The sequence below is a fragment of the Danio rerio genome, chromosome 7 (genome assembly GCF_052040795.2).
Source record: "Danio rerio strain M-AB ecotype USA chromosome 7, GRCz13ab, whole genome shotgun sequence".
Classification (NCBI taxonomy): Eukaryota; Metazoa; Chordata; class Actinopteri; order Cypriniformes; family Danionidae; genus Danio; species Danio rerio.
This window is the reverse complement of record NC_141027.1, coordinates 42,215,329-42,242,593: the sequence shown is the minus strand read 5'-3', so window position 1 is coordinate 42,242,593 and position 27,265 is coordinate 42,215,329. Positions and strand designations below refer to the sequence as shown.

The window sequence follows — 27,265 nt, the reverse complement described above, 5'->3', positions numbered from 1 at the left end:
GGTCCAGGATCAACATTATTGATTTTACACTGTATTTAATAGAAGAAGATGGTCCAGGATCAACATTAGTGAATTTACACTGTATTTAAATGATGATGGTCCAGGATCAACATTAGTGAATTTACACTGTATTTAAATGATGATGGTCCAGAATCAACAATAGTGAATTTACACTTTATTTAAATGATGATGGTCCAGGATCAACATTAGTGAATTTACACTGTATTTATATGATGATGATGGTCCAGGATCAACAATAGTGAATTTACACTGTATTTAAATGATGATGGTCCAGGATCAACAATAGTGAATTTACACTGTATTTAAATGATGATGGTCCAGGATCAACAATAGTGAATTAACACTATTTAAAGGCTGATGATGGTCCAGGATCAACAATAGTGAATTTACACTGTATTTAAATGATGATGATGGTCCAGGATCATCAATAGTTAATTTACACTGTATTTAAAAGATGATGATGGTCCAGGATCAACAATACTGAATTTACACTGTATTTAAATGATGAAGATGGTCCAGGATCAACAATACTGAATTTACACTGTATTTAAATGATGAAGATGGTCCAGGATCAACATTAGTGAATTTACACTGTATTTAAATGATGAAGATGGTCCAGGATCAACATTAGTGAATTTACACTGTATTTAAATGATGAAGATGGTCCAGGATCAACATTAGTGAATTTACACTGTATTTAAATGCTGATGAAGGTCCAGGATCAACAATAGTGCATTTACACTGAATTTAAAAGATGATGATGGTCCAGGATCAACAATAGTGAATTTACACTGTATTTAAATGATGATGGTCCAGGATCAACAATAGTGAATTTACACTGTATTTAAATTATGATGGTCCAGGATCAACAATAGTGAATTTACACTGTATTTAAATGATGGTCCAGGATCAACATTATTGAATTTACACTGTATTTAAATGATGATGGTCCAGGATCAACAATAGTGAATTTACACTGTATTTAAATGATGATGGTCCAGGATCAACAATAGTGAATTTACACTGTATTTAAATGATGATGGTCCAGGATCAACAATAGTGAATTTACACTGTATTTAAATGATGATGATGGTCCAGGATCAACAACAGTGAATTTACACTGTATTTAAATGATGAAGACGGTCCAGGATCAACAATAGTTAATTTACACTGTATTTAAAAGATGATGATGGTCCAGGATCAACAATACTGAATTTACACTGTATTTAAATGATGATGGTCCAGGATCAACAATAGTTAATTTACACTGTATTTAAAAGATGATGATGGTCCAGGATCAACAATACTGAATTTACACTGTATTTAAATGATGATGGTCCAGGATCAACAATAGTGAATTTACACTGTATTTAAATGATGATGGTCCAGGATCAACAATAGTGAATTTACACTGTATTTAAATGATGATGATGGTCCAGGATCAAAAATAGTGACTTAACACTATTTAAATGCTGATGATGGTCCAGGATCAACAATAGTGAATTTACACTGTATTTAAATGATGATGGTCCAGGATCAACAATAGTGAATTTACACTGTATTTAAATGATGATGGTCCAGGATCAACAATAGTGAATTTACACTGTATTTAAATGATGAAGATGGTCCAGGATCAACATTATTGAATTTACACTGTATTTAAATGATGAAGATGGTCCAGGATCAACATTAGTGAATTTACACTGTATTTAAATGATGATGATGGTCCAGGATCAACAATAGTTAATTTACACTGTATTTAAATGATGAAGATGGTCCAGGATCAACATTAGTGAATTCACACTGTATTTAAATGATGAAGATGGTCCAGGATCAACATTAGTGAATTTACACTGTATTTAAATGCTGATGATGGTCCAGGATCAACAATAGTGCATTTACACTGTATTTAAATGATGATGGTCCAGGATCAACAATACTAAATTTACTCTGTATTTAAATGATGAAGATGGTCCAGGATCAACATTAGTAAATTTACACTGTATTTAAATGATGATGGTCCAGGATCAACAATAGTGAATTTACACTGTATTTAAATGATGATGGTCCAGGATCAACATTATTGAGTTTACACTGTATTTAAATGATGATGATGGTCCAGGATCAACATTAGTGAATTTACACTGTATTTAAATGATGATGGTCCAGGATCAACATTAGTGAAGTTACACTGTATTTAAATGATGAAGATGGTCCAGGATCAACATTAGTGAATTTTCAGTGTATTTAAATGATGATGATGGTCCAGGATCAAAAATAGTGAATTAACACTATTTAAATGCTGATGATGGTCCAGGATCAACAATACTGAATTTACACTGTATTTAAATGATGAAGATGGTCCAGGATCAACATTAGTGAATTTACACTGTATTTAAATGATGATGATGGTCCAGGATCAACAATAGTGAATTAACACTATTTAAATGCTGATGATGGTCCAGGATCAACAATAGTGCATTTACACTGAATTTAAAAGATGATGATGGTCCAGGATCAACATTACTGAATTTACACTGTATTTAAATAATGATGGTCCAGGATCAAAAATAGTGAATTTACACTTTATTTAAATGATGGTCCAGGATCAACATTATTGAATTTACACTGTATTTAAATGATGATGGTCCAGGATCAACATTATTGAGTTTACACTGTATTTAAATGATGATGGTCCAGGATCAACAATTGTGAATTTACACTGTATTTAAATGATGATGATGGTCCAGGATCAAAAAAAAGTTAATTAACACTATTTAAATGCTGATGATGGTCCAGGATCAACAATACTAAATTTACACTGTATTTAAATGATGAAGATGGTCCAGGATCAACATTATTGATTTTACACTGTATTTAATAGAAGAAGATGGTCCAGGATCAACATTAGTGAATTTACACTGTATTTAAATGATGATGGTCCAGGATCAACATTAGTGAATTTACACTGTATTTAAATGATGATGGTCCAGAATCAACAATAGTGAATTTACACTTTATTTAAATGATGATGGTCCAGGATCAACATTAGTGAATTTACACTGTATTTATATGATGATGATGGTCCAGGATCAACAATAGTGAATTTACACTGTATTTAAATGATGATGGTCCAGGATCAACAATAGTGAATTTACACTGTATTTAAATGATGATGGTCCAGGATCAACAATAGTGAATTAACACTATTTAAAGGCTGATGATGGTCCAGGATCAACAATAGTGAATTTACACTGTATTTAAATGATGATGATGGTCCAGGATCATCAATAGTTAATTTACACTGTATTTAAAAGATGATGATGGTCCAGGATCAACAATACTGAATTTACACTGTATTTAAATGATGATGGTCCAGGATGAACAATAGTGAATTTACACTGTATTTAAATGATGAAGATGGTCCAGGATCAACATTATTGAATTTACACTGTATTTAAATGATGAAGATGGTCCAGGCTCAACATTAGTGAATTTACACTGTATTTAAATGATGATGGTCCAGGATCAACAATACTGAATTTACACTGTATTTAAATGATGATGGTCCAGGATCAACATTATTGATTTTACACTGTATTTAAATGATGAAGATGGTCCAGGATCAACATTAGTGAATTTACACTGTATTTAAATGATGAAGATGGTCCAGGATCAACATTAGTGAATTTACACTGTATTTAAATGCTGATGAAAGTCCAGGATCAACAATAGTGCATTTACACTGAATTTAAAAGATGATGATGGTCCAGGATCAACAATAGTGAATTTACACTGTATTTAAATGATGATGGTCCAGGATCAACAATAGTGAATTTACACTGTATTTAAATTATGATGGTCCAGGATCAACAATAGTGAATTTACACTGTATTTAAATGATGGTCCAGGATCAACATTATTGAATTTACACTGTATTTAAATGATGATGGTCCAGGATCAACAATAGTGAATTTACACTGTATTTAAATGATGATGGTCCAGGATCAACAATAGTGAATTTACACTGTATTTAAATGATGATGGTCCAGGATCAACAATAGTGAATTTACACTGTATTTAAATGATGATGGTCCAGGATCAACAATAGTGAATTTACACTGTATTTAAATGATGATGATGGTCCAGGATCAACAACAGTGAATTTACACTGTATTTAAATGATGAAGATGGTCCAGGATCAACAATAGTGAATTTACACTGTATTTAAATGATGATGGTCCAGGATCAACAATAGTGAATTTACACTGTATTTAAATGATGATGGTCCAGGATCAACAATAGTTAATTTACACTGTATTTAAAAGATGATGATGGTCCAGGATCAACAATACTGAATTTACACTGTATTTAAATGATGATGGTCCAGGATCAACAATAGTGAATTTACACTGTATTTAAATGATGATGATGGTCCAGGATCAAAAATAGTGACTTAACACTATTTAAATGCTGATGATGGTCCAGGATCAACAATAGTGAATTTACACTGTATTTAAATGATGATGGTCCAGGATCAACAATAGTGAATTTACACTGTATTTAAATGATGATGGTCCAGAATCAACAATAGTGAATTTACACTGTATTTAAATGATGAAGATGGTCCAGGATCAACATTATTGAATTTACACTGTAATTAAATGATGAAGATGGTCCAGGATCAACATTAGTAAATTTACACTGTATTTAAATGATGATGGTCCAGGATCAACAATAGTGAATTTACACTGTATTTAAATGATGATGATGGTTCAGGATCAACATTAGTGAATTTACACTGTATTTAAATGATGATGGTCCAGGATCAACATTATTGAATTAACACTATTTAAATGATGAAGATGGTCCAGGATCAACATTAGTGAATTTACACTGTTTTTAAATGATGATGGTCCAGGATCAACATTATTTATTTTACACTGTATTTAAATGATGATGATGGTCCATGATCAACATTAGTGATTTTACACTGTATTTAAATGATGATGGTCCAGGATCAACAATAGTGAATTTACACTGTATTTAAATGATGGTCCAGGATCAACATTATTGAATTCACAATGTATTTAAATGATGATGGTCCAGGATCAACGTTATTGAGTTTACACTGTATTTAAATGATGATGGTCCAGGATCAACAATAGTGAATTTACACTGTATTTAAATGATGATGATGGTCCAGGATCAACAATAGTGAATTTACACTGTATTTAAATGATGATGATGGTCCAGGATCAACAATAGTGAATTTACACTGTATTTAAATGATGAAGATGGTCCAGGATCAACATTAGTAAATTTACACTGTATTTAAATGATGATGGTCCAGGATCAACATTATTGAATTTACACTGTATTTAAATGATGATGATGGTCCAGGATCAACATTAATGAATTTACACTGTATTTAAATGATGATGGTCCAGAATCAACAATAGTGAATTTACACTGTATTTAAATGATGATGGTCCAGGATCAACATTAATTATTTTACACTGTATTTAAATGATGAAGATGGTCTAGGATCAACATTAGTGAATTTATACTGTATTTATATGATGGTCCAGGATCAACATTAGTGAATTTACACTGTATTTAAATGATGATGATGGTCCAGGATCAACAATAGTGAATTTACACTGTATTTAAATGATGAAGATGGTCCAGGATCAACATTAGTGAATTTACACTGTATTTAAATGATGATGATGATGGTCCAGGATCAACAATAGTGAAATTACACTGTATTTATATGATGAAGATGGTTCAGGATCAACAATAGTGAATTAACACTATTTAATCGCTGATGATGGTCCAGGATCAACATTAATTATTTTACACTGTATTTAAATGATGAAGATGGTCCAGGATCAACATTAGTGAATTTACACTGTATTTAAATGATGATGGTCCAGAATCAACAATAGTGAATTTACACTGTATTTAAATGATTATGGTCCAGGATCAACATTATTGAATTTACACTGTATTTAAATGATAATGGTTCAGGATCAACAATAGTGAATTTACACTGTATTTAAATTATGATTGTCCAGGATCAACAATAGTGAATTTACACTGTATTTAAATGATGATGGTCTAGGATCAACATTATTGATTTTACACTGTATTTAAATGATGAAGATGGTCCAGGATCAATATTATTGAATTTACACTGTATTTAAATGATGATGGTCTAGGATCAACATTATTGATTTTACACTGTATTTAAATGATGATGGTCCAGGATCAACAATAGTGAATTTACACTGTATTTAAATGATGATGATGGTCCAGGATCAACAATAGTGAATTTACACTGTATTTAAATGATGATGATGGTCCAGGATCAATAATAGTGAATTAACACTATTTAAATGCTGATGATGGTCCAGGATCAACATTAGTGAATTTACACTGTATTTAAATGAAGATGGTCCAGGATCAACAATATTGAATTTACACTGTATTTAAATGATGATGGTCCAGGATCAACAATAGTGAATTTACACTGTATTTAAATGATGATGGTCCAGGATCAACAATAGTGAATTTACACTGTATTTAAATGATGGTCCAGGATCAACATTATTGAATTTACACTGTATTTAAATGATAATGATGGTCCAGGATCAACAATAGTGAATTTACACTGTATTTAAATGATGATGGTCCAGGATCAACATTATTGAGTTTACACTGTATTTAAATGATGATGATGGTCCAGGATCAACATTAGTGAATTTACACTGTATTTAAATGATGATGGTCCAGGATCAACATTAGTGAAGTTACACTGTATTTAAATGATGAAGATGGTCCAGGATCAACATTAGTGAATTTTCAGTGTATTTAAATGATGATGATGGTCCAGGATCAAAAATAGTGAATTAACACTATTTAAATGCTGATGATGGTCCAGGATCAACAATACTGAATTTACACTGTATTTAAATGATGAAGATGGTCCAGGATCAACATTAGTGAATTTACACTGTATTTAAATGATGATGATGGTCCAGGATCAACAATAGTGAATTAACACTATTTAAATGCTGATGATGGTCCAGGATCAACAATAGTGCATTTACACTGAATTTAAAAGATGATGATGGTCCAGGATCAACATTACTGAATTTACACTGTATTTAAATGATGATGGTCCAGGATCAAAAATAGTGAATTTACACTTTATTTAAATGATGGTCCAGGATCAACATTATTGAATTTACACTGTATTTAAATGATGATGGTCCAGGATCAACATTATTGAGTTTACACTGTATTTAAATGATGATGGTCCAGGATCAACAATTGTGAATTTACACTGTATTTAAATGATGATGATGGTCCAGGATCAAAAAAAAGTTAATTAACACTATTTAAATGCTGATGATGGTCCAGGATCAACAATACTAAATTTACACTGTATTTAAATGATGAAGATGGTCCAGGATCAACATTATTGATTTTACACTGTATTTAATAGAAGAAGATGGTCCAGGATCAACATTAGTGAATTTACACTGTATTTAAATGATGATGGTCCAGGATCAACATTAGTGAATTTACACTGTATTTAAATGATGATGGTCCAGAATCAACAATAGTGAATTTACACTTTATTTAAATGATGATGGTCCAGGATCAACATTAGTGAATTTACACTGTATTTATATGATGATGATGGTCCAGGATCAACAATAGTGAATTTACACTGTATTTAAATGATGATGGTCCAGGATCAACAATAGTGAATTTACACTGTATTTAAATGATGATGGTCCAGGATCAACAATAGTGAATTAACACTATTTAAAGGCTGATGATGGTCCAGGATCAACAATAGTGAATTTACACTGTATTTAAATGATGATGATGGTCCAGGATCATCAATAGTTAATTTACACTGTATTTAAAAGATGATGATGGTCCAGGATCAACAATACTGAATTTACACTGTATTTAAATGATGAAGATGGTCCAGGATCAACAATACTGAATTTACACTGTATTTAAATGATGAAGATGGTCCAGGATCAACATTAGTGAATTTACACTGTATTTAAATGATGAAGATGGTCCAGGATCAACATTAGTGAATTTACACTGTATTTAAATGATGAAGATGGTCCAGGATCAACATTAGTGAATTTACACTGTATTTAAATGCTGATGAAGGTCCAGGATCAACAATAGTGCATTTACACTGAATTTAAAAGATGATGATGGTCCAGGATCAACAATAGTGAATTTACACTGTATTTAAATGATGATGGTCCAGGATCAACAATAGTGAATTTACACTGTATTTAAATTATGATGGTCCAGGATCAACAATAGTGAATTTACACTGTATTTAAATGATGGTCCAGGATCAACATTATTGAATTTACACTGTATTTAAATGATGATGGTCCAGGATCAACAATAGTGAATTTACACTGTATTTAAATGATGATGGTCCAGGATCAACATTAATTATTTTACACTGTATTTAAATGATGATGGTCCAGGATCAACATTAGTGAATTTACACTGTATTTATATGATGATGATGGTCCAGGATCAACAATAGTGAATTTACACTGTATTTAAATGATGATGGTCCAGGATCAACAATAGTGAATTTACACTGTATTTAAATGATGATGGTCCAGGATCAACAATAGTGAATTAACACTATTTAAAGGCTGATGATGGTCCAGGATCAACAATAGTGAATTTACACTGTATTTAAATGATGATGATGGTCCAGGATCATCAATAGTTAATTTACACTGTATTTAAAAGATGATGATGGTCCAGGATCAACAATACTGAATTTACACTGTATTTAAATGATGAAGATGGTCCAGGATCAACAATACTGAATTTACACTGTATTTAAATGATGAAGATGGTCCAGGATCAACATTAGTGAATTTACACTGTATTTAAATGATGAAGATGGTCCAGGATCAACATTAGTGAATTTACACTGTATTTAAATGATGAAGATGGTCCAGGATCAACATTAGTGAATTTACACTGTATTTAAATGCTGATGAAGGTCCAGGATCAACAATAGTGCATTTACACTGAATTTAAAAGATGATGATGGTCCAGGATCAACAATAGTGAATTTACACTGTATTTAAATGATGATGGTCCAGGATCAACAATAGTGAATTTACACTGTATTTAAATTATGATGGTCCAGGATCAACAATAGTGAATTTACACTGTATTTAAATGATGGTCCAGGATCAACATTATTGAATTTACACTGTATTTAAATGATGATGGTCCAGGATCAACAATAGTGAATTTACACTGTATTTAAATGATGATGGTCCAGGATCAACAATAGTGAATTTACACTGTATTTAAATGATGATGATGGTCCAGGATCAACAACAGTGAATTTACACTGTATTTAAATGATGAAGACGGTCCAGGATCAACAATAGTTAATTTACACTGTATTTAAAAGATGATGATGGTCCAGGATCAACAATACTGAATTTACACTGTATTTAAATGATGATGGTCCAGGATCAACAATAGTTAATTTACACTGTATTTAAAAGATGATGATGGTCCAGGATCAACAATACTGAATTTACACTGTATTTAAATGATGATGGTCCAGGATCAACAATAGTGAATTTACACTGTATTTAAATGATGATGGTCCAGGATCAACAATAGTGAATTTACACTGTATTTAAATGATGATGATGGTCCAGGATCAAAAATAGTGACTTAACACTATTTAAATGCTGATGATGGTCCAGGATCAACAATAGTGAATTTACACTGTATTTAAATGATGATGGTCCAGGATCAACAATAGTGAATTTACACTGTATTTAAATGATGATGGTCCAGGATCAACAATAGTGAATTTACACTGTATTTAAATGATGAAGATGGTCCAGGATCAACATTATTGAATTTACACTGTATTTAAATGATGAAGATGGTCCAGGATCAACATTAGTGAATTTACACTGTATTTAAATGATGATGATGGTCCAGGATCAACAATAGTTAATTTACACTGTATTTAAATGATGAAGATGGTCCAGGATCAACATTAGTGAATTCACACTGTATTTAAATGATGAAGATGGTCCAGGATCAACATTAGTGAATTTACACTGTATTTAAATGCTGATGATGGTCCAGGATCAACAATAGTGCATTTACACTGTATTTAAATGATGATGGTCCAGGATCAACAATACTAAATTTACTCTGTATTTAAATGATGAAGATGGTCCAGGATCAACATTAGTAAATTTACACTGTATTTAAATGATGAAGATGGTCCAGGATCAACATTAGTAAATTTACACTGTATTTAAATGATGATGGTCCAGGATCAACAATAGTGAATTTACACTGTATTTAAATGATGGTCCAGGATCAACATTATTAAATTTACACTGTATTTAAATGATGATGGTCCAGGATCAACAATAGTGAATTTACACTGTATTTAAATGATGATGGTCCAGGATCAACAATAGTGAATTTACACTGTATTTAAATTATGATGGTCCAGGATCAACAATAGTGAATTTACACTGTATTTAAATGATGGTCCAGGATCAACATTATTGAATTTACACTGTATTTAAATGATGATGGTCCAGGATCAACAATAGTGAATTTACACTGTATTTAAATGATGATGATGGTCCAGGATTAACAATAGTGAATTTACACTGTATTTAAATGATGAAGATGGTCCAGGATCAACAATAGTGAATTAACACTATTAAAATGCTGATGATGGTCCAGGATCAAAAATAGTGAATTTACACTGTATTTAAATGATGATGGTCCAGGATCAACAATAGTGAATTAACACTATTAAAATGCTGATGATGGTCCAGGATCAACATTAGTGAATTTACACTGTATTTAAATGATGATGGTCCCGGATCAACATTATTGAGTTTACACTGTATTTAAATTCTGATGATGGTCCAGGATCAACATTAGTGAATTTACACTGAATTTAAAATATGATGATGGTCCAGGATCAACAATACTGAATTTACACTGTATTTAAATGATGATGGTCCAGGATCAACAATAGTGAATTTACACTGTATTTAAATGATGATGATGGTCCAGGATCAAAAATAGTTACTTAACACTATTTAAATGCTGATGATGGTCCAGGATCAACAATTCTAATTTTACACTGTATTTAAATGATGAAGATGGTCCAGGATCAACATTATTTAATTTACACTGTATTTAAATGATAAAGATGGTCCAGGATCAACATTAGTGAATTTACACTGTATTTAAATGATGAAGATGGTCCAGGATCAACAATAGTGAATTTACACTGTATTTAAATGATAAAGATGGTCCAGGATCAACAATAGTGAATTTACACTGTATTTAAATGCTGATGATGGTCCAGGATCAACAATAGTGCATTTACACTGAATTTAAAAGATGATGATGGTCCAGGATCAACAATAGTGAATTTACACTGTATTTAAATGATGAAGATGGTCTAGGATTAACAATAGTGAATTTACATTGTATTTAAATGATGAAGATGGTCCAGGATCAACATTAGTGAATTTACACTGTATTCAAATGATGAAGATGGTCCAGGATCAACACTAGTGAGTTTACACTGTATTTAAATGATGATGATGGTCCAGGATCAACAATAGTGAATTTACACTGTATTTAAATGATGATGATGGTCCAGGATCAACAATAGTGAATTTACACTGTAATTAAATGATGAAGATCGTCCAGGATCAACAATAGTGAATTTACACTGTATTTAAATGATGATGATGGTCCAGGATCAACAATAGTGAATTTACACTGTAATTAAATGATGAAGATCGTCCAGGATCAACATTAGTGAATTTACACTGTATTTAAATGATGATGATGGTCCAGGATCAACAATAGTGAATTTACACTGTATTTAAATGATGATGATGGTCCAGGATCAACAATACTGAATTTACACTGTATTTAAATGATGAAGATGGTCCAGGATCAACATTAGTGAATTTACACGGTATTTAAATGCTGATGATGGTCCAGGATCAACAATAGTGAATTTACACTGTAATTAAATGATGAAGATCGTCCAGGATCAATATTAGTGAATTTACACTGTATTTAAATGATGATGATGGTCCAGGATCAACAATAGTTAATTTACACTGTATTTAAATTATGAAGATGGTCCAGGTTCAACACTAGTGAGTTTACACTGTATTTAAATTATGATGGTCCAGGATCAACAATAGTGAATTTACACTGTATTTAAATGATGAAGATGGTCCAGGATCAACACTAGTGAGTTTACACTGTAATTAAATGATGAAGAAGGTCCAGGATCAACATTATTAAATTTACACTGTATTTAAATGATGAAGATGGTCCAGGATCAACATTATTGAATTTACACTGTATTTAAATGATGATGATGGTCCAGGATCAACATTAGTGAATTTACACTATTTAAATGATGACGATGGTCCAGAATCAACATTAGTAAATTTTCACTGTATTCAAATGATGAAGATGGTCCAGGATCAACATTAGTGAATTTACACTTTATTTAAATGATGATGATGGTCCAGGATCAACAATAGTGAATTTACACTGAATTTAAATGATGATGATGGTCCAGGATCAACATTAGTGAATTTACACTATTTAAATGATGACGATGGTCCAGAATCAACATTAGTAAATTTACACTGTATTCAAATGATGAAGATGGTCTAGGATCAACACTAGTGAGTTTACACTGTATTTAAATGATGATGATGGTCCAGGATCAACAATAGTGAATTTACACTGTATTTAAATGATGAAGATCGTCCAGGATCAACAATAGTGAATTTACACTGTATTTAAATGATGAAGATGGTCCAGGATCAACAATAGTGAATTTACACTGTATTTAAATGATGAAGATGGTCCAGGATCAACAATAGTGAGTTTACACTGTATTTAAATGATGATGATGGTCCAGGATCAACAATAGTGAATTTACACTGTATTTAAATGATGAAGATGGTCCAGGATCAACACTAGTGAGTTTACACTGTATTTAAATGATGATGATGGTCCAGGATCAACAATAGTGAATTTACATTGTAATTAAATGATGAAGATCGTCCAGGATCAACATTATTGAATTTACACTGTAATTAAATGATGAAGATCGTCCAGGATCAACATTAGTGAATTTACACTGTAATTAAATGATGAAGATGGTCCAGGATCAACATTATTGAATTTACACTGTATTTAAATGATGAAGATGGTCCAGGATCAACATTATTGAATTTACACTGTATTTAAATGATGATGATGGTCCAGGATCAACATTAGTGAATTTACACTATTTAAATGATGACGATGGTCCAGAATCAACATTAGTAAATTTTCACTGTATTCAAATGATGAAGATGGTCCAGGATCAACATTAGTGAATTTACACTGTATTTAAATGATGATGATGGTCCAGGATCAACAATAGTGAATTTACACTGAATTTAAATGATGATGATGGTCCAGGATCAACATTAGTGAATTTACACTATTTAAATGATGACGATGGTCCAGAATCAACATTAGTAAATTTACACTGTATTCAAATGATGAAGATGGTCTAGGATCAACACTAGTGAGTTTACACTGTATTTAAATGATGATGATGGTCCAGGATCAACAATAGTGAATTTACACTGTATTTAAATGATGAAGATCGTCCAGGATCAACAATAGTGAATTTACACTGTATTTAAATGATGAAGATGGTCCAGGATCAACATTAGTGAATTTACACTGTATTTAAATGATGATGATGGTCCAGGATCAACAATAGTGAATTTACACTGTATTTAAATGATGATGATGGTCCAGGATCAACAATAGTGAATTTACACTGTAATTAAATGATGAAGATCATCCAGGATCAACATTAGTGAATTTACACTATTTAAATGATGACGATGGTCCAGGATCAACAAAAGTGAATTTACACTATTTAAATGATGACGATGGTCCAGGATCAACAATAGTGAATTTACACTGTATTTAAATGATGAAGATGGTCCAGGATCAACATTAGTGAATTTACACTGTATTTAAATGATGATGATGGTCCAGGATCAACAATAGTGAATTTACACTGTATTTAAATGATGATGATGGTCCAGGATCAACAATAGTGAATTTACACTGTAATTAAATGATGAAGATCATCCAGGATCAACATTAGTGAATTTACACTATTTAAATGATGACGATGGTCCAGAATCAACATTAGTAAATTTACACTGTAATTGAATCATGATGATGGTCCAGAATCAACAATAGTGAATTTACACTGTATTTAAATGATGATGATGGTCCAGGATCAACAATAGTGAATTTACACTGTATTTAAATGATGATGATGGTCCAGGATCAACATTATTGAATTTACACTGTATTTAAATGATGATGGTCCAGGATCAACATTAGTGAAATTATACTGTACTTAAATGATGATTATGGTCCAGGATCAACATTAGTGAATTTGCACTGTCTTTAAACTATGATAATGGTCCGGGATCAACGATAGAGAACTTAGACTGATTTTTTTATTTATTTATTTATTATTATTATTATTATTATTATTATTATTATTATTATTATTATTTAACTTTTTTTTTTTTGGATGGTTTTTACCTTTAATATTTAGGACATTTGAGAATATGGACTGGTCACAACAAGTGTTGTGAGCAGAGAGGGGAAGGTTTGGCATAGGACCTTGAGGTGGGAATCGAACTTGGGTCACAATAAACATCAGAATGTCTTGTGTTGGCACTGACAATTTGCACTGTATATAAATAACGATGATGGTCCAGGATCAACATTGGTGAATTTGCACTGTATTTAAATTATGATGATGGTACTTTTTTAATGTCCAATACAATGTAATATATTTCTTGAAATTAACAATAAACTGTCATTCTTAATTACCTTTAGACACAGTCTTATTTTTAAATGTACTGAGGTATTGTTTTCCGGGGACAGTTCTGTTACTAGAACTGAAAATTTCATGTGTGTAATGATTATGTTCACCAACAGATGGAGCCAAGAATTGACATCCATTCCCAAAAGCCATGAAAAGATTAAATAAAAATAACATTTCGAAGCTGTATTCAGTTTGTGGGGAAAAAAAAAAATAATAAAATAAAATAAAATATATATATATATATATATATATATATATATATATATATATATATATATATATATATATATATATATTTTTTTTTTTTTTTTTTTTGAACATGTCGACAGTTTAAAATATATACATATTAAATCGCGTTAGATACTGCATATATGTTGTATTATTTATATCTTAATTTTTAAATGTGTTAAATTTAACTTACCGACTTCAAAGTATGTATTCCTTGCTATTGCGATTAGTTGAACTGCAGATATCATAATAATAAAACGCACACACACAGTTAATAACATGCCAGAGTTCATTGACATGTCGAACACTCAACCTTAGATATACATGTAACGTTATATATCTATGACACTCAACAAGGAAATGTCCCATGATCAGAATTATACAGAATACGCAGATTTTATTTAGATATATTATGCTCTGCTTTGCTTTATATAGCAGCATTGTTTAAAAAGTACGTTAAAAGAAAATTGGCGAGTTGATATTTCCCCCGTGGTGACTGACATGTGTTTGTGCCGCGAGAGGAGGCGCGTGTGCGGGGGTTAAAGTTGACGCTTCCGGCCGGTGTCTCTCTTCAGCTCTCCGCTTCCCGCAGACAGTCCTTCACTCCGCACAGCCATGTCCAACGTCGCCGACACCAAACTATATGACATTCTCGGGGTCTCCCCTTCGGCCTCCGAGAACGAATTAAAAAAGGTACGTTTTTTTAAGTCTCGTCTTTCACTTCGGTGCTTGTTTAAGGGTGATAATTAGACGGGTTTTGTATGCGAAACAGGAAGCGAATGGAGGATTAGCACTGAGCTAAAGCTCGTCGTGAGTTTGGCCTAGCGGTGTCTATAGTTACCAGATCGCGGACAAAACCGATGAGATGCTGTGATGTTGTGGATTTTAATCAAGACAGTTTGATGTGTCTTCATGTAGTCATGTCTATATGTAACTTTAACGTTTAATTAAAGTCGTGAATCTTACAACTAAAGGCAGTCGTTATGTTTGATAGATAAAAACACAGTTAGCATCAGCTCACAGTGTGGCCGGTGTGTAGGCCTTGCTTCTGGGCTTTTCCCTTTACATGCGAGTCATGACGCCACGAAAAACCCGTACAACTAACTTCAAGCTAACATTACATCTAAACTGACATATAATGGCGTTTTGTTGTCTGTTGATGACTTTTAGTCATAGTACACAGAGAGGTTTCAGCTAACGTTTCGGCGTAAAACATACAGTCTGCGTCTGATAACTTAAACTTACGGTTATGATCAGATTAGTAACAAGCGGTAGCAGCAATGACTTCGTAGTTTCTAGTGTTTTTTATTTTGATCAGTTGATCCGTTCAAGGCTGCGCTGCTGCTTATCCACATTAAAGTCTTTCGGTTGTTCAAACGTGTATTTGCCAGGATATTTCGGCAGGTGTAACTCGTTTTGCTTTGCCCTTTTGAAAAGAGATATTGAGATGGTTGTGGAATGTTGTATTGTTGTGCTACGTGCTTTCTGAAGTGAAACTAATCTTCTAAAACCATTTCTACATTTCAGGCTTATCGCAAATTAGCAAAGGAATATCATCCTGACAAAAACCCAAATGCTGGAGACAAGGTAAGGATATTTTATCAATTCCATTGGCCAACTGTAGAGCACAATATTCAGATGACAAACAAGAAGTTGGTGTTCAAGGGATAGTCAAAGAAAAAAAAGTACCCCCCTGAAGTGGTTCCATACCTAATGAGCTTATCTTTTCTTCTTGAATATAAGATATTTTTAAAAATGTTGGAAACCTCTTACTATTGACCTTCATTGTAGCAAAGATAAATACTCTAGAAATGAATTGCCACAGGTGTTCAGCATTTGTTTTATTAAAAAAAGTAAAATAGGTTTGTGACATGTGAATGGTGAGTAAATGTGTAGAATTTTAAGTTGTCACTGTAAAACATGTTTCGCACTTTGGTTGACATTGAAATGTGTAAATGATGATGTGAATTTCTTTTATTAAATTATAATTGTACAAACTGTATTTTCAAGTAGCTCAAGTGTACTGTATTTTGTTTTAAATGTCTTATTTTAAATATACATTTTGTGGGGTTAAACTTGTAATGTAGACTCAGAAACTTCTTAGGGTAATGTCAATATTATTTTGAAGTAGGGCTGGGCGATACAGGAAAACAAAAATTCACAAGATAATGTTTATTATCATTTTGGAATCCATAATTGCAGTCCATTTAGCAATATTAGGATTTTTTATTTATTTAGCCATTGTATTTTAATTTACTAACATTACTAAGGCAAAAACTTTCAATGGTCAAAAAAATAAAATAAATAAAATAACACAACTTGTGTCTTATAACAAAATATCGTTAAATGCTAAAAAGACTCAGGGCATGCTCTCACTAAGCTATCCAAACCATGCCCAGGCTCGTTTCTTGTTTCGTTTTAGAGGTGTGAGTGCGCTGAATCTGGCTCAGGCTCGGTTTACTGGGCCGGCCCTGGCCCGGTTGGAAGAGGTGTGCCTAAGCGCTGTTCACTTGGGCTTTGGCATGGTATGCTTGTGAGTGCAAAACGCGCCTAAACCCGAAACCTGAAAGCCAGACGTGACTGTTTCATATGGATTTATTAATCATTCTTGCTGTTAAATGAACGCGAACTGTTGTGGGTTTTTAAAGACTCAAACCTCTCACTAGGCACGACAGCTGCGCACCTTCACCAAACCTCCTCATTACTGGCGCACAGGGACTTTATAGTTGTTTGTGCGTCAAAAGCGACTGATCTGTTCAGCGAAATATTTGACTGCGGTCACCGCATATCAAAGGACTTAACTAAAGAAATCTCCATTTGTTGAGTGAGAGTCCTGACCAGCGCATCATCGATGATGTAAGCGTGCTCAGGCCCGAATGTAATGTGAGTGCGGGCCATTAGGGGAGACTGGAGAGGGGGCCGAGCGTGCTTTGGCCTGGTTCAAGGCAACTGTACATAATGTAAGTAAGCCCTCAGACTTGATGAATAAAATGTGTGTGCAATGATAGTGTAAACGCTGGAAAATCAATGAAACTTTAGGGTAGATCAACATCTGTAAGGTGTCTGTAATAAACGTACAATAAACAACAAACTCTGTCAACAAAACAAATTATGGGAATCAAATCTGAACTTTCAAGTAAAAAAAACAAACCATCATTATTCAAATACACATTGCAACATTACAAATTGTGAAGTTGGATGACTATATTACCCCCATGCTAAAAAAAAAATCTTTCAGATGGGGAGCAAGTGGCTTGGATGCACAAGAGAAGAAACCAAAAAGCCACTCTGTTGACATCCTTGCATCCTATTTTATTTACAATTGTTTCACTGCTGCTAGTCTTGGCACTCATTTTTACGTTTTTTGTAATTTTACCTGAGGGGGTGAAACCCAACCAGAGTCTGTTCACATGTGGCGTCTAAAAGCATGTGAAGAGCGCACCGATTTGGCTTTCTTCAACATTTTCAATGCACTTTGCGCTTCCCTGGCGTCTTACAACTAGGCGACAAAACTTTTTTTTTTTTTTTTTCAGAGAATGGCAAATTAACAAACCATTGCTGCGGTTTCAAACAAGTTTGTATTTATGAAGAAAATGGAAAAAAGCACTGCAGTGTTTGGGTGCTCTGTGTTTGAGTCTGCCATTATTACCGAAATGTGTATATTGCATGTAAAGTGTGAAGCAGATTGGTTAGTTCTACTTGAATTAGTCGTGGTGTGCACGTGGCATTCTGGAAAGTTGATACAAATACATATATATATATATATATATATATATATATATATATATATATATATATATATATATATATATATATATATATTGATTATTTATTAAATTGTGGTTGCCTCATAACAAAACATCATACCGAACTTTTTTTTTTTTTATTCTTTATATCATTATTGACTGGTGGTATATAGGTCAATAAATACTTATGCTTTTTTTTAAGCTCAGCCCTACTTTGAAGAAGGCCTTAATCATCAAACGTACTGTATTTATTACTGTAAGGCAGGAAATGTATGCTCTGAATGAAATATCATCTATTCTTTTACAGTTCAAAGAGATTAGCTTTGCATATGAAGTTCTTACAAATCCAGAGAAGAGGGATATGTATGACCGCTATGGGGAACAGGGTCTGCGAGAAGGTGGCTGTGGTGGAGGTGGGATGGATGACATCTTTTCCCACATCTTTGGCGGTGGTCTGTTTGGTTTCATGGGTGGACAAGGCAGGAGCAGGAATGGAGGGCGACGGAGAGGGGAAGATATGGTTCACCCACTAAAGTAAGTGAAACCACAATGCTTCCACTTTTATTAGAGATGACCGTAGTCTGCTCTTGAGTGGTCGCCTTGACCTTTGCCTGTTCCTGTTTTTTTTTTTGTTTTTTTTATAAATATGTCAGGTTGATATTTGGTGTTGCATCAGATAAAACACGTCTTGGAATATTCTAGAAGAGCTTTCTTTTTTTCCATAGGGTGTCTCTTGAAGACTTGTACAATGGAAAAACAACCAAATTACAGCTGAGCAAGAATGTTCTGTGTAGCACTTGTAATGGGTGAGTAAGATTTCTTTGACTTTATGGGTGTTTTCATGACTATTAAGGAAAATTATCTTTGTAATGATGAGCGTCTCTGTTTCTCTTTCTTTTACCACACCCAATCATTTTGATGCAGTCCTGTGTTTAATGAGTCTCACGAGTTACTAAGTTGTTAAATCCACTTGAGCTGAACTTGGCATTCTCTTGGTTGTTCCAATGTTGTTGTGATAATTGCAACACAAACTACAGCGTATGGCTGTTTCTCAATTCAACTCATCTTTATTTCTACAGCACTTTTACTATATAGATTGTGTCAAAGCAACCACACATAGAATTAGATTGCAGAGACAGGACTTGTATTCTTGTGGAGACCAGTATTGTCAGGTTACCTTGGAGAACTTTTAAGAAAGAGAGACCTCCGAACCATATCCTTGTGAGAATGGAGATGCTTGCCACTTTTCTGCTGTCCCCACAATATACTTTTTGATTGTCTGACCAACGAATTATGAGTGCCGTCTGGATGTAACCTAGATCTAACGTTTTGGTGGTGGTCTTGTGTAAATATTGGTCAAAATCTATTATAGTTTTGCTTTAAAAAATATTATTCCAATGTACATGAAAAGATGAAGCACTGTTGCTATTAAAGTCCTTTTTGCCCAATCTGAGCCTCTTCCCTTGTCTCTCCAGTCAAGGTGGGAAGTCTGGTGCAGTCCAGAAGTGCACAGCCTGCAGGGGGCGTGGTATGCGTATTATGATCAGACAACTCGGTCCTGGCATGGTCCAACAGATGCAGTCAGTGTGCACTGACTGTAATGGTGAAGGTAAGAGACTCAAGTACTTTGACAGTCATTATTATTAAGCTCTAAAAATTGCATCTAAACTTTAAGAAAGGCAAGCCTGTAACCCTTAGCGCAACTGTTTAAGTTATTCCTCTGCCAGTTAAAACAAGGCCATTTTTTTATGGTTTCACAGCTTTCACCAGAAGTTTATTATTGGCTGAAAAACGCTAGCTGTGCATATACCCTATTAACAGTCATTAGATATCAAGTCTTTAATGCAATTGGTTATGAAAGGCACTTGTGTTCAAATTGGTCGTTACACTTTCTCCAGTAGTGGAGGTATTGACCCTGCATTATCCCAAAGTAATGTGTAGGTTTCTGATGCTGATGGGACACAATGTTATTATTCCATCAATGCAATAAAGAGAACACAACCCTAGTTTTTTTAAGTATGTACTCAAGCGGTGTGCGATTTTTCAAATGCATGTCTGTTTTATAGAAGGATTTACTGAATGTTATTTCATGCTTTAGGTGAGGTGATCAGTGAAAAGGATCGCTGCAAAAAATGTGAGGGGAAGAAGGTGATTAAAGAGGTGAAGATTCTGGAAGTGCATGTTGATAAAGGCATGAAGCATGGACAGAAGATCACTTTTGGAGGAGAGGCTGACCAGTCGCCTGGAGTAGAACCTGGAGACATTGTTCTGGTCCTGCAGGAGAAAGAGCATGAGGTAACAGTGACAACTGCTAGATTGGCATGCACAACAGCTTGTCCAGGAATGGTTTTGACAATGTTGTCTGCACACAAACTTACTGAATAGCCAAAAAACCTTTTTTCTGTTTTTATCTGTCAAGCAAATATTACGACTTTTAACAATAGTGAATTAATGTAGTTTGTATTAATATTTTGCCTTTTGAAAATTCTTTTTCAACAATTTTTTAAAAGTACTTAATTTTCAGACGTATGTATTCAAGGTCTGGAAAGTACTTAAAAACAAACATAGGTTCTTGAAAATGCTTGAATTAAATTTGAAATTAAGTTTGTTTATGGTGTCATTTTAACAATTCATATTGTCAAAAACAAAATGGGGAAAAAACGAAATTCTAAATTTAAGTTTTGTAACAGAATTATGACAAAATAATGCACTATCAATATTTCAGAAACCACATTTGAGATATATATATAGATATATGTATATGTATATGTATGTGTGTATATTATATTACCAGCATTGAATTCAACAAATTTTAAGATCTTTAAACGGTCTGAAACTGAAAATGACACATTTAAAATGTCGTCATCACTCTGACATTTTACTTTTTTATACTTTTTTTTTTTTGTATTTGCATTTATATATACATGTATTCCACACATTAACATAAAAGTGTCATTAAATAAAATAAAAGATTGCCAAACTTATTCTCTCCCTGAGGCATTACCTCTTAAGTTATACAATTGTTAGATTCTGGATAATTATATTGTCATTTGTGGATAAAGTCCACCATTTACTCTTTCTTTTCAAAGACCTCTTTTTAATCGAAGTACGTCAGTTATTTTTTCCAGTTTCTCAACTTTTTAACTGCTGTTACAGTTATGTGCATCAGGAATGAAGTTCGCTGAAACGACACTTCATTTTTTGTCACATTATTTTACAGTAACATTGAGCCCTTCTGTTTTAAACAACTTTTAATGAATTCCATGTGTTCTAGACTAACTAGAGGTTTTCCTTTTAAGGCATGGCATTAGTGTTACTGTTCTATGGTATCTTCGTTTAACACCGTGAAAAAGCACCATTTTATACATCTCCAGTCCAAGTAAGCTTTGTCAATTTGACCACATGTACAAGACACAAAGAATCGAAATTGCATTACTTTCAGACCCTAGGTGCCTAACATAGTATTAATACAAAAAGTAAAATATAAATTTAAAATAAATACAATTACACACAATCTAAAAATATAACTAAGAAACATTTGTAAACAATACAAACTTAACTATTCCAACACTTCATGTTTGTGGTCGTCTTTTTTGTGATATGTTTTCATTAATCTGAGCACAAACTGCCATGATTCAAAACGAGAGTAAATGAGATGCATCGATTCATCTCACACAGTTCTCACACATTACAGCCTTAGAATATTGTGTTTGTAATTAACATTAGGGCACTGCATTTAAAACAATGTAAAAAAGAAAAGTTTGTGATCTATAAAGCTACTTTAGCTGGATGACCAGTTTAAATACCAGCCTGCTTCAGAGAGCTAATTGTCCAGTGCTTTAGTTAAGACAATCTGCCTGTCGTACTGCTGAGATGAAGCAGATTGCAGTGACGTGTGTCATGAACATACTGCTCTACAGCTTCTGTCCTTTTCCTCACAGACTATCACTGATGGGGCTTATTGCTGAAGCATCAGTCAGCTGATTTTTATATGTTGTTCTCTTGCAGTAAATTTAAAGCTTTTAACCTTTTTCTACAGACATACAGAAGAGAGGGCAATGACTTGCACATGACTCATAAGATTGGCCTTGTTGAAGCACTTTGTGGGTTCCATTTCACATTGAAACACTTAGATGGCAGACAGATTGTGGTGAAATACCCAGCTGGCAAAATCATTGAGCCAGGTGAGTCCCCTGAAAGTAAGTTTTTGGTGTATGAGGTGGAAGTGGTTTGCGTTTTCTGATGGTGGATTTGTCCCTCTGCAGGTTCAGTCAGAGTTGTTCGGGGAGAAGGAATGCCCCAGTACCGCAACCCCTTCGAGAAGGGCGACCTGTTTATCAAGTTTGATGTGCAGTTCCCAGACAACAACTGGTTGAGCCCAGAGAAGCTGAAGGTAGTATAAAACATGCTCTTCTGTGATGCATTTAATACTGATCTAATGCAGGGTTCAGACTGCTTAATTTTCTTTCAGTCGCTGCTATGTTTACCCTGCAATATGGATCGACGACAGGAGGTTTCGAACCGCATAAATTTGCACTTGGAAAATCACTGACAACTTTGTCTCTGTTTGCAAACTACATCTCACAACCAAACAAAAAGTGACATGAAAAACAATGTGAGGTCACGTAGTATTTATTTATTTTTTTTTTACTACATAATGAGAAAGAGGCCTTTGGTGGGCCAGAAAATTTACTTATTTTGCTACTCTGGGTTTTGAAGGGAATTGGCATTTTCTCTAACTGCCAATTTTACACTAGTTTTTCCTCTTTCTTGGGTCCAAATAGACCAAAAAGAAGCCCTTAACTTCTCTCACAACCTCCCACTGGCCTTGAGATTCCCATACTAGTGGATTCTGCTCTCTCATTGGCTGTAGGTAATCGCCGGTGTTGTTTTCAGTTAGAAGACATTTCACAAGGTATGATTTGGCTTTCCGATAAGCCCAGATATTTACAGTAGCATGAAAAATATCTCACAGGTGTCAGCGACTCGCCTGCGATTCTCTCAGATTGCGTCATTGTTTGCATTGTGTAATTGTTACTCACGTGAACGAGCACTGATTTGTTAACGGTTTCTCCTGTCTGCGCTTCAAAATTGGGGCTAAAATCACGCAGTCTGAACTCTACATAATAATCATTTATTTTTCTATAGTGTATTTTAATTAAAATTATAGGCTTGACACTTACAATAAATGTAGATTTTATAGTAAAAACCAAAATAACTGGTTCGTTACAAATGTTAAAAATTATGGTACATGTTGTTTGTTTTTTGTACAGCCTTGTTAAAATTTTCAAAGACTTAAACCTCTAACTTGTGTTTGAGGTTTTTTTTATTTCCGTTTTTTAAATACTGTAGTTTTGCTAGAAAATAAAATAAACTGTATGAACATATAATAAAAGTGACTTGCATAGAATTTTTGGGTAAAGAAGAGCCAAAATAAATATTTAAAACGAAATGGATCAAATTGACCTGGAACTACTGTAAAGAATGAGGAAATGTAGTTGTAAAGGGGAACAAAAATAAAACTATAAATACTATGAACATTCACTTAGGAATGACACTGGTATTTCACTAATATTTAACACAACTATTTAAATCAACATTTGTATTTTATATCAACATTGCAATTTTGACATTGGGTAGTTCTACTTCTATGTCAAGTACAAGGGGTAGGGCCTTCATAGCGTATGTGTCAGATGCTTTAGTTTATAATCAAAGTTGTCAAGTTCTCACCTCTTCTCTGATTGAGTGCGAGTTGAAGCCCTAGCATCACACATACTTCTGGCATAAGCTCAAAACACTGCCGAGTAAATCTTGACATGGTGGAACAGAAATCCCACTTAGTTGTATTTTAGAAGTGTTATTGCAGCGAAGCATAGAATATATTAGGTATTTACCGTGGGATACAAGTATAAATGAGGCTTTATTTTCCAGAAAATTAAATCTCTATAAAATGTATTGCTGAGCTCATGAATTTGGTGTACTTTGCAGGAGCTGGAAGACCTGCTGCCTACACGGGCTGATGCTCCAGTGATCTCTGGAGATGTGGAGGAGGTGGATCTGCAGGAGTTCGACATGAGCCAGAGCTCCTCTGGTGGTCACCGCCGCGAGGCCTACAATGACAGCTCAGATGAGGAAGGAGGACATCACGGACCCGGCGTTCAGTGTGCCCATCAGTAAACATGACTACAGCAGATAACGTCTCCAGCAGTGGGGATTAAGAAAATGTTCTAGTTGCACAAACAGGTGTTTATAATCTGATTCGGGGCTGCCTTAAATGATGAGAATTACATACAGCCATTCCTGACCGCCTGATTCCCTTGTAGTAAACGCACAGATGATCCTGCATATAGTAAAATCCTTTCTTGCCCCTGCGGCCCTCTAGACATGACCCCACTTCAGAGAGTAAAGGGTAAATGCTACGTTCTCTGTGTGTAACTTGCATTTTTTTGTTGTTGTCATGGTATTTACAAGTTTAAATTGAAGTATAAATGCAGTTTTGGCCCTGGACTATTGTTGGAGAGCAGTGACCCAATGGAAGAGGAGTTTTGAGAGCTCCTAATACAACAAAAACAAATAATTAAAAAAAAAGGCAACCATGGGACTTGATCATCAATCCATTTTTAGGTTTGTTTATCTGTGCGCAGTTTTTACCACTTTATTTTATTTGTAGACCTTTTTTTTTTCCTTTCTTTGATATTTTAAGAATTGGAGCAAGAGACTATAATATGTATAAAAGAATTGATTGTCATTTAAGCTTTGTATCAGCTGCTGTCACATTTGCGTGTTTTGTTTTGAAATCGTTGAAATGAAATCAATTGCCTATATTTGTCAGCAATCCAGGTGCATGTTGAACATTCTGGCCCCTTCACGTCCATCAGAGAGACGTCATGCTGAAATAAAACGAGTGGAGGAAAAAAGCACCTTTAGGCTTATCTTCTGTGAAAAGTTTGAGTTGTTGAATAAAATGTCCTTCAACATCTCCTCAAAATAATGCAAGTCTTTGCTTTATTTTTTGCTAGCAGTTTGCTTTGTTTCTTCGAGCACTAGTTTATTTTGAACATTGCTCTTCCTAGAAGATATCACGTTTTCATTGTTTTTTGTTTCATTACTTCAAAAATTAAACAATACGAAGGTCAGTTCGGGTTTGTCAGCGGTGAAATCTAGTGGTTCTGAGACGAAGGACGTGTAAAGACGTTTCATTATGTGTTCACTTGCCCGATAGTAATGTAGAGTTCACCATGACATTCTGTTCCCGCTCTGATAGTTCGTTCGGCGATAAACTGTATCTTCAATGACGGCGGAAAGTGAAGCAGTTTTAAAAACACCTGTGACCCAGAACTGAAGTTAGTAGAAAACATATTCATTGTCACGTGCTGTGAACTCGAACTTCCTGGAATTGTATTTGGCGTCACTGAGCAGTTGAGTTTACTGCGGAAACCGCCAGAGGGCGGCAGATCTCGATCGTATACCATAGACTGGCGACAGCTTGAGTACACTTTAGTGCTGTATTGGTACTTTTACGTGATTGGACAGGAATCGCAGAACAGATTTTTTCTACTTTAGCCAGTCAACTTGCACATAAGAAAGTAAATCTCAAGACATGGACGCTTTATAAATGCAACAATGCTTTTGGAAGCATTTAACAATGTTCAAGAAGATGTCTAAAGTTTTTACACACAATGACCCACAGACTTTTTGTAGACTGCAAATCACTGATGAGAAAATGATGTCGACTGTATGATGACTGAAATTACCTAACAGCCTTAAACTGTCACTAAATGGAACGAATGAAGAATGGAAGGGTCGAATGAAAGAAGGACCCAACTAAGGATGGAACGAATGAGTGGACAAAAGACCTAAGAAGGAACAAAAAAATAAAAATGAATGAGAGAATGATTAAAGGAAGGACCAAATGAATAAAGGACAAAAACAATGTACAGAAGGTTGGAAGGAACTAACGAGTATATGAAGATCACTAAATGCACTACAGAATGTAACGTTTACTCATCCCAGCACAAAACGCATCAACTTTTCACAGCGTAATACTACTCTTGAGTACTTTACTCATACCTTCATATTATATATCTAATTCGTTGGAGTACTGTTCAAATGCTTACAATACCAAATCAGCAGACTTACTCTTACTCAAGATGGCATTTTTTCCACTCCATCTGCATTCTCCAAGTATGCTACATATGTATGGAATGAGCTTTAAGATATATTACATATG

At 33.9% G+C, this 27,265-nt stretch overlaps 1 protein-coding gene across 1 annotated transcript; it reads left to right on the top strand.

Annotated features, from left to right (window-relative positions):
- The first annotated feature begins 15,623 nt into the window (after window positions 1–15,623).
- Window positions 15,624–26,023, top strand: dnaja2a (DnaJ heat shock protein family (Hsp40) member A2a). The gene is given in 9 exon segments (NM_213493.1): window positions 15,624–15,982; window positions 16,817–16,876; window positions 19,343–19,569; window positions 19,761–19,841; window positions 20,511–20,644; window positions 21,134–21,330; window positions 23,075–23,219; window positions 23,301–23,428; window positions 25,024–26,023. Coding segments are annotated over 9 exon segments (1,239 nt in total). The 5' UTR covers window positions 15,624–15,904; the 3' UTR covers window positions 25,213–26,023.
- The last annotated feature ends 1,242 nt before the right edge of the window (window positions 26,024–27,265 follow it).